General features: G+C 40.2%; 1 protein-coding gene and 1 long non-coding RNA gene across 4 annotated transcripts in view; one reads left to right on the forward strand and one right to left on the reverse strand.

Moving 5' to 3' along the window:
• RPS6KA3 (ribosomal protein S6 kinase A3) overlaps positions 1-12,969 on the forward strand; it is a 62,183-nt gene that overhangs the window by 40,673 nt on the left and 8,541 nt on the right. Inside the window, exons 11-20 of one of the 2 annotated variants that reach the window (XM_084844039.1) lie at positions 2,164-2,252; positions 2,352-2,416; positions 2,503-2,605; positions 3,143-3,267; positions 3,796-3,921; positions 4,292-4,381; positions 9,214-9,372; positions 10,156-10,317; positions 10,973-11,049; positions 12,282-12,399. In XM_084844039.1, the coding sequence (XP_084700165.1) occupies positions 2,164-2,252; positions 2,352-2,416; positions 2,503-2,605; positions 3,143-3,267; positions 3,796-3,921; positions 4,292-4,381; positions 9,214-9,372; positions 10,156-10,317; positions 10,973-11,049; positions 12,282-12,399 (1,114 nt within the window). The remainder of the gene's footprint in view (positions 1-2,163; positions 2,253-2,351; positions 2,417-2,502; positions 2,606-3,142; positions 3,268-3,795; positions 3,922-4,291; positions 4,382-9,213; positions 9,373-10,155; positions 10,318-10,972; positions 11,050-12,281; positions 12,400-12,969) is intronic. The other variant, XM_084844040.1, reaches the window with a different exon arrangement.
• Positions 1-12,969, reverse strand: part of LOC146350034 (uncharacterized) — a 26,132-nt gene continuing 13,163 nt past the window's right edge. For both annotated transcript variants that reach the window (XR_014789168.1, XR_014789169.1), the window contains 3 exons: positions 3,178-3,312; positions 2,343-2,409; positions 1-2,237 (listed from right to left, as the gene is read on the reverse strand). This is a non-coding gene — a long non-coding RNA (uncharacterized LOC146350034). The remainder of the gene's footprint in view (positions 2,238-2,342; positions 2,410-3,177; positions 3,313-12,969) is intronic.

The raw sequence follows: 12,969 nt of genomic DNA on the forward strand, positions 1-12,969 counted from the left end.
TTGAATAGTTCCATAAGCATTGGCAAAGTTGCCTTTTATTACAAATTTATATACATGTTTTTATTATATGGTAATACAAAAATATTTAAAATCTTCTGTCAAGTGAACAATACGCTTTCAACCTGCACGAGTGTGTGTTCTCATTTAATGTACTTAGTGAAAAGTTTGTGGTGGTAATGTCAAATTTATGTTAACCTACCATACAACTTCAGCCATTCCCCTATTTACTGAAAACATTGCAATAGTTTCTGTAGTTACTTATTTTTCTAGGTTGCTTTTGTTCCAGTATCAGGAAATGAAGAGGAGTAGTTTTAAAACTGAGAAACCTGAATGAATCAGGTTGTAATGCCTGAAATAATGACTAATTTTCTGTGCATATCTGATCCTCATACATCAAAGCATGTTTTCATATATACCTGTCAGAAACAAGAAACAGAATAGTCTTCATTCATGCAGTTGTATAATCTAGACAGTTTCCAGTTGAAGCATAGTTTGTCCTACTCTTCAGTGACCAGTCACAAATCAAGTATTTTCAAGGAGGTCTTTTGCTGTAATGCATAGTAGTTAATCATAGCATTCCAAAGATGTTATGACTGGGTTTGGATGATCAGGGGGGAAAACAAGCCACCATAGTTTCTTTACCCTGCCCGTGCTGCTTGTGCGCCCGCCATTTTTGTAACTGCTGCACATGGTGCCGTGTCAGCCAAACCTGGCAAGATGTGTGGTGGGAGTGGCTTCCAAACCACCCCATAACCCCTGCAACAAGTCATGTGTTTGGACAAAATGGCAAACTGCGCCACGGCAAGGGTAAATAGGGAAATGTCAGGCGTGCGAGTGGGAAGAAGCATGGTGGCTCCTTTTTCTCCACTGATTGTTTGAACCTGGCCTGTGTGTTTCAGTCCACAATTAGCAGAGCTAAAAATTCATCAGTGGTTCTTTGCCAGATGCAGACTAATGGAGTGCCTACAGTAAATTTCCCAGGAAGTCACAATGATTCTGATACAGATTTGGTGTTTCAAAACAGTCAGCCTTTCTCAGTTGCTTGGCAGCAATTCAGGTGGTTTACATTGCTGGTTTCAAGGGATTAAACATGAATATTTTTCAGGGCAGTATGAGAACATCTGGTGTGGTTTGTAAAACACTGATTTAGAGTGCAATCCTATTGAGATAGACAGTCGCCTCTGACTTCCTCTGAAGTCAGAGGCTACTGCCTATCCAATGCAAGGCAGCTAAAGCACGGAGGAGAGGATTCCTTCCATGCGCTGTCTGCCCTGCAGTTGGCCTTAGATGCCTGATTTTGGGCATCTAAGCGCAGCTTCAGGAAGAAGGTGGGAACTGGGCTGGAGACTACGTAGGAAGTTGTCTAAAACAGCTTCCGCAGTCTCCTCCCCTCCCTGCCCCCGGGAATGCACTTTGTTGCCCTGTCCATGTTCTGTGTTGCGAGCATGGACAGGCATGGAGGAGCAGCTGCCGTGGTTTCCTCTCCCCCAGCTACAAGGGGTGGGGAGTGGCAGGGAGCACGGCTTCCCAGCTATGAGCTCAGAAACTGAAAAATCCTATCTCACCCAATCACTGACTGGGGGACATAGGACTCTCTCTTTATCTCGATAAATGAACTTCCATCATAGTGTGTGTTCTGATTATGAATGCTATCCTTCAAAATTAATATTGGAAATTGTGCAGGAGCAGGATGTCTGGGGCCTGATTTTAACTGTGGCCCTTTTTGCTGATCTTTTAGAGAAACGAGAGATGCCCTAAAAATCCTTTTGATTCCTAGATTTTACCAGGCATTGCCATCATACTTTTTTAAAAGCTGAGATTCTTAGGATGCTGGATATACACAACCCTACCTGTACATGTGAAAACTGAATTAAGACAGATCATGGATTGCAGTAAAATTCAAACAAATACAATATGATAGCTGTTCATGTTTCCCTTCCCTTGTTTTTCATTATGTTTAGTTCCCATATTCTAACATTACACAGCTGGAATAGGAAACTTTTAGGTTGTATATTTGCATGATTGAAGCAACATTTCAGCTTTTGTGTGTGTGTTTTAACTAATAGGTTTTCAACTATTTCATTCCAAAACAAATATATGTTAAAACAAATGAACATGATTTCCTACTATAAATGTTTGTATGCTGTTAATTTTATTATATAGGGCCAAACTTGGAATGCCCCAGTTCTTAAGTCCAGAAGCTCAAAGTCTTCTCCGAATGCTTTTCAAGAGAAACCCTGCAAACAGATTAGGTAAAGTATTTAGTGAGGTTATCTACTTCAAACCTTAATGTTAAGCTAAACAAGCTAGCTAATTTCTTTGCTATTATGTTCATTACTGACCTCTAATAGGAGCAGGTCCTGATGGAGTTGAGGAAATTAAGAGGCATCCATTTTTCTCCACAATAGACTGGAATGTAAGTACACAATATAGTAAACACACTCTTACAACACACACATGTTGTTTTCTATCTTTCTAATGTGTTAAAATTGTTTGTCTTAGAAATTGTACAGAAGAGAAATTAATCCACCATTTAAACCTGCAACTGGGAGACCTGAAGATACATTTTATTTTGATCCTGAATTTACAGCAAAAACTCCAAAAGGTAAGAAGATATATTTACTGTTTCCAGGAGGTCTTGGAAAGTTATGCTTCATTCTTAAGCACATGCATGATCTTTAACTTTCATCTATGTGCTAAATAAAGTAACTTTTCCACTGTGTTCATGCAGGCACACAGTTCTTGGCTTTGTGTTACTCCCATGAATTTATGTTAGCTAACAAATATTTGGCTTACATATGCTATAGGTCTTCCTTGCTAAGATCGTCTGGAGGGGCTGTGTCCTGCCACTTGCATTTGGCTAGGGAATGCAGGACATAGCCTTCTCAGTTGCTGTGCCTGGGCTTTTGAACTCCCTTCCTTGCTTTCTTGCTGTTAGCCTGCCAACTGGCTATTCCATGAGGCATTTAACCTGCTAACTGGCTAAAATTTTAATCTAACAAGTTTTAAATCTCCTGGCATTTACTTGATCTTTGTTTTATTGAGATTGTAATTTGTGTTTTATTGTGTGAACTGCCTTGAGCAGTATTTATGGAGTATTTCTAAAGCAGAAGTATTTTAAATGTTTGTTTTATTTTTCTAGATTCACCTGGTATTCCACCTAGTGCTAATGCTCACCAACTTTTTCGGGGCTTCAGTTTTGTAGCTATTGCATCAGATGATGAAAGTCAAGCAATGCAGACTTCTGTTGGGCACTCAATTGTTCAGGTGAATGTTCTTAATGAAGAATTATGTTGGCTGGTATGCTGGCAACTGGAAGCAAATCAAATATTGGGTTAAATCCAACAAGTGGACTTCTGGTTGTGCAATGGGAGTTTCCCTTTCCCTTCTCCCCTCTGCAGCCCCTGCACATCCCCAAAATCTGTTCCGGAGAGTCCCCCAACCCTTTGGAGCAGAATTAGGGTGTGTGTGAAGGGCTGCAGGGGTGAGGGAAAATTTGATCCACCAGCTGTGTCTGTTCAGCTGGCAAAAGGACATCATTGACTACAACCCATTGCTTGTCTAGTTTTGCATGTTGATGCACAACCTATACCCAAGCATAGGTAACAAAGTACCACATATACCTTGTCCAAGGATGTCCAGGCTGGAAAAAAAAGTTTAAATTAGATTAGAAAATACTATTTTTAAAAAGTTAATTATTAAGCGTTGTGCAAATCACTTATTTTACTGGTAAACATTTGCTCTTTAATATGAAGAGCTAAAAGAATTCATTAATTGATCATGTTATTTTGGTAGCAGTTGCACAGGAACAGTATTCAGTTTGCTGATGGATATGAAGTCAAACAAGATATAGGAGTTGGCTCCTATTCAGTTTGCAAGAGATGTATACATAAAGCAACAAATATGGAATATGCAGTAAAGGTAATCATTTTCTTACATCATCAGAAATATTACCATATCCTCAAGTCTGTGAGGTTATTGGGGTAGAGGTTATGGGTTGGGTTGGTTTAGGAAGGTTGAAGAGTTTATTGGGAGCCATGAGTCCAGGTGAGGAAGATGGTTACAAGCTGAGTTGGAGGAGGCTTCCACAGCTGTGAAGGAGTTGGAGGATGGGGAAGCAGAAAGCTACAAGTAGCTTAATGAAGGAAAGTAGGTTTTAAAGCTGGCTCTGTCAACCAAAATGCTGTTTAAATCTTTCCCGAGAGATTTAAAATAGTTGTTGTAGGTTCAAAACAACCATGACATTGGAAAACATATATAGTTATTGATTCACGTATGTTTGCTCATTTAGATTATAGACAAGAGTAAGAGAGACCCCACAGAGGAAATAGAAATCCTGCTACGATATGGACAGCATCCAAATATTATCACTCTCAAAGATGTGAGTAGATTCTATAAACATATTTATTGTAATTCAGCCATAAATATCAACATCATACTTTTGACATACAGTGCCTTGCATAAGCATTCATCCCCTTTGACTTTTCCACATTTTGTTGTGTTATAACCTGGAATTAAAATGGATTTAATTAGGATTTCTTGTCACTGATCTACACAAAACAGTCCATAAAGTCGAAGTGGGGAAAAAATCTACATATTTTCCAAAATGATTTACAAATAAAAAACGGAAAAGTCTGGATTGCATAAGTATTCACCCCCTTTGCTGTGATGCAACCAATTGCCTTCAGAAGTCACATTGTGAATGGAGTCCACCTGTGTGCAATCAAGTGTCACATGATTTCAGATTAGATACACCTGTTTCTGGAATGCGCCAGAGCTTGTTGGAGAGCATATTTAAATAAACAATATCATGAAGACCAAGGAACTATCAAAACAAATCTGGGATAAAGTTCTGGAGAAGCACCTATCAGGGTTGAGTTATTTTAAAATATGCCCATGACATCCCCCGGAGCACTGTTAAATCCATTATTACAAAATGGAAATAATATGGCACAACTGCAACTCTGCCTAGAGAAGGCTGTCTGCCAAAATTCAGTGACCGGGTAAGGAGGGCAGTAGTCAGAGAAGCAACCAAGAGGCCAGTGGTAACTGAAAGAGTTGGAGAGATCCACAGCTAAGATAGGAGAAACTGTCCATGGGACAACTATCACCCCATTGCTCCACAAAGCTGGGCTTTATGGAAGAGTGGTGAGAAAAAGGCAATTGATGAAAAAAAAAAAATCAAATTTGGATTTTGCCAAAAGGCATGTAGAAGACACAGCAAACATGTGGAAAAAGGTTCTCTAGTCTGACGAGACCAAAACTGAACTTTCTTGCCTTTACCACAAAATGCTATGTGTGGTGCAAAGCCAACAGTGCTCATTGCCCTGAGAACACCATCCCCACGGTGAAGCATGGTGGTGGCAGCATCATGTTGTGGGGATGCTTTTCATCAGGACTGGGAAACTGGTCAGGATTGAGGGCAAGATGGATGGAGCCAAATACAGGGCAATTCTAGAGGAAAATTTGTTTCAGTCTGCAAGGGACCTGGGACTGGGGTGGAGGTTCACCTTCCAACAGGATAATGTCCGTAAACACACAAAGTTACACTGGAGTGATTTAATACAAGAACCTACGTGTCTTAGAATGGCCCAGTCAAAGCCCAGACCTCAATCTGATTGAGAATCTGTGGCAAAACTTGAAAATTGCTGTTTACCAATGGCTCCCATCCAACCTGACAGAGCTTGAGCAATTTTGCCAAGAAGAATGGGCAAAATTGCAGGATCCAGATGTGCAAAGCTGGTAGAGACTTTCCCAAACAGACTAAAGCTGTAATTGCTGCCAAAGGTGCTTCTACCATGTATTGACTCGGGTGAATACTTACGCAACCAACAAATGCCAACTTGTTTTTTGTTTAATTAACTTTTGTGCCACAATAAAAATACTTTGCACCTTCAAAGTGTTAGGTATGTTGTGTAAATCAAATGCTAAAAATGCCAATTAAATTCATTTTAATTATATGTTGTAACACAACAAAATGTGGAAAATTCAAAGGGGGGTGAATAGTTATCCAGGGCATTGTATACAGTATTTGTCAGGATTTCACAAATCTGTTCACCAGGTCACCAGTGGTAACTCATCCTGTCTAGCACACCCAGCACGAAGATCCAGTCACCTCGCCTAAATTATCTGTGAATTGCAGAGAACTTGGGGGAAGGACAGGGTGTTCTGTTTTAGTTGGCTTTTGTAGAAGACAATGAAATGCTGTTTCTGGTGTCAATGCAGAAGCTTGAGGAACCACCCCTCTTTCTTTCCTTCCCCCCAAGTTATCTGCAAGTTATGTATATATAGTGACATAAGAACATTTGTGCATATATCTTTATATGCAATTCCTGTGCTGCTTACACCAAATTGCAGATCTGGAAAAGCTTTGCTCAAGGCCTTTAGTCTACCCATAATCCTGGTATGCATTTTCTGACCATAAACTAGAAATGCCTGAAGCTAGAAATTCAGTCAAAAGTACTATTTACTAATTTAATTACTTGCTGTTCACTATCTCAGTGACTGTGTTCACATGACACGACAACCCACCATGGGCAGCCAGCCATGGTGGGTTTTTGTGCCATCTGAACCCAGGGCATTTTCTGCAGGGTGGCTTATTTTTCAGGAAAAGGCTACGCAAGAACCCATGGCTTGTTGTAGAGTTGTTCTTACCTACAATGGGTTGTCGTGTCATCCAAACCTGGGAGATCAATTCTGTCGTGGCTGCGATGATCAACTGCAGAGCTGCTCGGCAAGAGCAGCAAAAAAAGCCTGTGCTGCTTGCTTTTCGCCATCTTGCCAGTGACTGCCCTTCTACTGATACTGAAATAGCACTTCAGATGGAAGGACTGTCACTTATTCCCTGACTTTTCAGTGCCTCTAAAATGCACAATTGGGGTTGTAATTTATTGTTGCTGTTGCGCTTTCAGAAGTTCTCAAGTGTACTCTTACAGCTGTCCGATATGTATAGGTCAATTTCCTTGTCAGTTTCATTTGTCAAAGGGAGCAGTGAAGAGGAGTAGGTAACATGCAAGGAAATTGACAAGATATGTTTGCATATTTGCTAATTTGAGCACAGTCGCAAAGGACCAGGGGAGAAGTAGTGCAGGGACCCAGTAGTGCAATTCAGAAGCCCCCAAAATGCAAAGGGGGGGGAGCAAAAGGAGTAAGCGCACCAAAAGTGTGTGTGTGGGGAGAACATCTCACCCTTGGCAACGTGACCCTCTCACCCTATTTGCTGTGTCCTGTTCTGCCACCTTCTAAGGTTTTTTTAAAAAGTCAGGAATATTTGTGTTGCAGGGGCTGGGGGCTGGGAAATAAATGGAAGGGAAATGTACAGAAATTTAAGGACTGGGAAGTAAATGGAGGCAAAATTTGCATGCCTGCAGTAACAGTAACTGCTGTTCTGCATTTTTTTAAATGTCAGGGTACCGCAGTAATCGCAGCAGTAAGTGCTCCTAAAATGAGCCACAAAAAGTGGGGGCAGCCAGTATCTCCCCTTTCTGGAGTAGCTGGAGAGTTGGGGAGGTTTTGAAAAGGTGGGGACACTGAAAAGTGTCAGTTCAGCATTTAAAAGAGGGTCACATTGCCAAAGGGGAGATATTGCTCTCCCCCCCTGTTTTGGTGTATGTATTCCTCTGGCTCCCCCCCCCCTTTTTTGAAGCTTCTGAATTGTGCTACTGGGTCCCTCCTTTCTCTTACTGTTATTTCCCCCCACCCCCGTCCTTGCAACTGTGTGCAGCGTAGCCTATATGCAACCTTGTCTTGTCAATTTCTTTGTGCCACTCCCTTTGACAGCTGAAACAGACAAGGAAATTGACTAGGCAAGATTACACATATTGGACAATGATAAGTGCGCACTTGCAAAAGACAAACAAAAATAATAATAGTTTAAAAAAATTATAACCCCCATTGTGTATTTCTGAGGAGCCAAAAAATAAAAAACTAAAAGCTGGGGAATGGAAAGAGGTAGTGATTGGAGAGACACCAGTTGCGCATTTTTGAGGCACTGATTTTTTTTTTTCTTAAAAGCTGGGGAATGAAAAGGGGCAGTGATTGGATTGAGGAGGGGGAGACAAGATGGGTTTTTGCCAAAACTCCTTCACATTTTTTTGCCGGGGGGGTCTTGCGCAAATGCGCACATTTGAAAGTCCTCTGCTGTGGTTACCAATCCACCTCAATGCTCTGCCCTGAAATTTGTGTATGTTTACCGATTCCCTTCACTGCTCTGCCTTGACATTTGCCTTTGTCTACCAATGCGCCTCACTGCTTTGTAACCCACATGTATATCTGGCAGCTAACAAGGGGTGGGGGTGGGCAGAGAGCGGTCAGCAGCTGCAGGAGAAGGAGGTTTGGGGGCAGATGTAATTACCTCAAGAGTAGGTAAAGCAGCTTTTTTTAAAGAAAAGTTTGCTAACAAGGGAAGCACCAAAGTGAAGAATGAAATTTAAAAGGACAGCAGGCTGCGGGGGTATCAGTATGCTGGGCTAAATAGTAGACAGGCACTCTTGTGCAAGACCCGGGGGGAGGGGGATTGAACGTTTATGAAGATATTACCATGTTCATAAGGGCTCAGAAAATCAGATCAGTTTGGCAATCTGATGTGGGCAGGGAAGAGTTTCCCTTGGGAGCAAGCAACCCCAATGTACCAATTGCAGAAAGAATACTGATGTAGGGAATCACGAAACGAGGGATTCTTCTGTTAAGGTGCCTGGGATACATCCTGGGAGTGGGCAGGAGGATTAAGGGGGAAGCAACCATAGCAAGCTGCAATGTACCTGATCATCAGTCAGGGGTTATGTGGATTATCAAGCGAAAAAACAACATACCATGGCTTATCTTCAGGGTGACTTAGGTGACATGTGAACTCGCCCAATACGTATGGAGGTATATAATTTCTGTTACTGTGCTACTTATTGGATGATCACATGACCTTAATATTAGTTCATGGAGACTGACTTGCTTTAGTCCTCCCTTCTGTTTTACTAACTTTCAAATTTAGCTTAATATTCATAAGTACTGTCAGACATTACACATTTTAATTCTACATCTTGCAATATTTTTTGTGTTCTTCAGATGCTGTACACCTTATTTAAGTGATGATAACCAGCTTTTAAATGCATACTTTGAGGAAGCTAGCATGGTGGCTTCTGTGTTTAGTAGTAGTTATTTTGTATGTCACCTTCTGTAGTATGATGTGACTGACTATTTAAATGATACATTACTTTCCAGGTGTATGATGATGGGAAATATGTGTATCTGGTAACAGAACTTATGAAAGGAGGAGAACTGTTGGACAAAATCCTTAGACAAAAGTTTTTTTCCGAAAGAGAAGCCAGTGCTGTCCTATTGACAATAACAAAAACTGTTGAATACCTTCATGCTCAAGGAGTAAGTCTGCTTTCTTGATTTTATTTTTAAATGCATTATCAGAGTTAATTCTTCTCTCTGTCACAGTACATGTGTTCTTCCATTGTACAAGTGTTTTATTTTATTTTGACTTCTTACAAATCTGTGACACCATCTATAAGTATTATTTAAGTAGACACTGGTGTGCACTGCAGAGATAAGTTGGAAGAATAAAGAGCCAATTAATAAATTTTAAGTAGTGGTTTGGTGGCCATAGAAACCTGCTTTCTCATAGCAATGGCTCCACCTGGCTGCCTTTAACATATGCTATGGGCGTATGTGTATTGGTGCTATTCCGTAGAATATTTCCAAGCCAGTGTTGCCAGTGTTAGTCCACAGAATAATTCCAATCCACAGGATAAGATCTTAGCACTAGTTATTGCTACTACATGGAGCTCCTGCTATGGGAAAGCAGTTTTCAGCATCAATCCTACCACCTCCAAGGATGAAGGAAGGTGAAACTGACAACTTGCAGTTGAAAGGGCAAAGCAGGTTGAAAAGTAGAAAGTAAAAGCTTGGTTGACAATAGGATACAGTGGAAAACACTAGGACATTATGTATTGCTAACTTTTAAAAATGAATGTTCATATTCAGCATGTTCAGAATTTGAATACAGGACACAAGATTATTGTTGTAAAAATCATTGAATATAGCCAAAGTGAAATCTATATTGAAAACATTCTTTTATATCCTATATCAATGACAAGAAAATACATATTCCATGTTTTAAATAGGAACCATCGTCATGTTTGTTTTTTGGTTTAGGTTGTACACAGAGACTTGAAACCTAGCAATATCCTTTACGTTGATGAATCGGGCAATCCAGAATCAATTCGAATATGTGATTTTGGATTTGCAAAGCAGCTGAGAGCAGAAAATGGCCTTCTAATGACTCCCTGTTACACAGCAAATTTTGTTGCTCCTGAGGTAAATATCAGGTTCTTCTTTGGTATGGAGGAGACAGCATGTAATCCTATGATTCCTTAAACCCGGGTAGCATTTCGTGTGTATCAAGCCTAAGCTGTGGTAACTGTATAGACCCACATATAAGACTGTGCATGTACTGGCCAACCACAGGGCTTTCAGTCTTCTAGAAAGAATGTGATGTACTCATGCTCTTTCCTTTTAAGAACATGGAGACTGTCATGAAGCACAAAGTGCTAGGACAAGTGACTTTCTGCTCTGTTCTCCTTCAGTGCCCTGAGGTGCAGAAACAAGGAAACTGTCTTCTAAATGTTGGTGAATTTATCTAGACTGCTTTTCCTCTTATTCCCTTTTTGTGTGATTCTTCGTTGATGCTGGCCTCCCCTTATTTTATTTGAATGACATTTTCCTGTTTCTTTTTTCTTTCTGTGCTCTTATGGTGGCAGTGACTTTTAAACATTATTTAATCAGCAGTGGGTCCTCGCCTTAAGGTGCTCACTTCAGTGAAGTAACTTATTTAATAATACACACGTTGTTTCTTAAATACATAAGGGGGAGAGTTCCACTCTTTTCAGTTTTTCAGTGAGTTTGAGGTAGTAATATTCACAACCAAAGTAATTGACTTTTTCTGTGGTAACTAACAATTTGCTTTCCATAGGTTTTAAAAAGACAAGGCTATGATGCTGCATGTGACATATGGAGTCTTGGTGTTCTTCTCTATACAATGCTGACTGGGTATGTTTGTATGTACTAAGTTAGAAATTCTTAATTTATAGAAGTGGCTTAGAGGTTCTTGTGATTTTTTTTCTCCTCAGCATTTCAGGCCCCATGTGAGTCTTCTCTTGGGGCAAGCACCACCCTCCCTCAATGTTCTGTTAAGATCTGCTTGTGTCCTTTTGCCTTCTGTAATCCTGTTTTGCTGTGCTTCCCTGTTTCTTGCACCTATCACATCCAGATTGTTCATACATGTGCACATGCATACATACCTCTTCTATTGTCCCACATACCTGAGAAAGAAATATTCTCATGATTTAGGTTCAGTAGTTGGTCTCCCTGCTAGCTTTCTCATATCAGTGGCTTGAGCTTGGAGAATTACCTCCTTCCAGAGTTATACAAGTAATTCATAGACTAGCTGTTTGTTTTTCTTTCCTTATTGGGATAAAGGTAGGATGGACATACAATGGACCAGTCACAACACATTATACATTCTCATCTGAAACATTAAGTCAGACAGATAATGACAGCCTCCTTCATAGGTTGTTGCAGCAGTACGTGAGCACCTTCCCATGCTGCTGAGGTAATGTTGGGAACCCCAGAAACTGAACCACACTGAACAGCGGAAGGGTTTATATAGGTCTCACACTCTTTCCTACTGTTTTTCCATTGATATCCTTGCTGGCAAGTATTATTTCACTTGGTTCTTGATGACTTGGTCAGTTCAACATATTACAGTCATAGCTTCTGTAGTGTGGGTGGATAGGTTATCTCCTCAATCCATCTTTACTCCAGGTTTTTAAAAGAATTGTTGCAGAATGAAAACAAAGATAGTATGAATGGATCCTGCACTGATTACTCCTAAAGCAGCACCTCTTACTTTGCACTAAAAACCTTTAATGGCGTCACAGAAAATATGTACCTAGTGTTAATCAGCTTTAAAGAGCTGTGTGGCTATACTAACTTGCAAAATAGCACCTTTTGGTTCTTTCCAATACTGAACAAGTGTCAGTACTGCTACATAAAATGCATCTTATTTTGATTCCCAGGGCTCTGAAACCACTTTCACTGATGTCGCTAACATAGCAACAATCTACTTCCTGACACACATTTTCCCACATAATCTGGTTTTTGCAATTTGATGATGTATAGGGTTTATGTTAATCACTATTTTAGTGTCATTGCCTCTTGCAGTAGTTGAAACTCAGCAAGGAATTTCAAATAATACTTTACAAATATTTGTATTTAATTAGCTATACTCCCTTTGCAAATGGTCCTGATGATACTCCAGAAGAAATTTTGGCACGAATAGGAAGTGGAAAGTTCTCTCTCAGTGGTGGATACTGGAATTCTGTTTCAGATACAGCAAAGGTAAGTATATTTAAATTTTTTCCCATTGTATGTTAGCTGTGTTTTTGCATAATATGTCATGGCACCATAAGGAATAGTCAAAGATTCATTGTTTACCTGATTGGATTATTATAAGGCTTCATCTTTATTTCAGATAAATAAAAGTTGAGTATTAAACTGCATCCATTATAAAAAAAAACACCAAGGCGCAGGTAGGCAGTCCATATATTTGAAAGCACAGCTTAATACATATGCTGTTTAAACTGTCACAACTGGCCAAATCAGCCAATGTATGTACTATAAATCATTCAGTGACAAATGTTCTCGACCACCTGAACTGCTGGTCTGAAGCATCTTCTGATATCATCCCTTGGCATGGTTTGGAATCTCAGCATCAAAAAGCCTTACCTCCACCTTAATAATACAAGCTGCCAAGGAGGGTTCCTGTTTGAGATCTTAGAAATTTATTCTGAAGAATTTCCAACTGTTTCAGCTCTTCTGATCCACAGATGCAAAAAATGAGAGAGGAGGAAGTAGGGGCTATGTGAAAGAAAGGACAGGCTGGAAACAGAAGCTGGGGCTGTCAGTCAC

Source organism: Heloderma suspectum, chromosome 3 (assembly GCF_057233095.1).
Source record: "Heloderma suspectum isolate Gila_16-S chromosome 3, 16-S_ref, whole genome shotgun sequence".
Lineage (NCBI taxonomy): Eukaryota > Metazoa > Chordata > Lepidosauria > Squamata > Helodermatidae > Heloderma > Heloderma suspectum.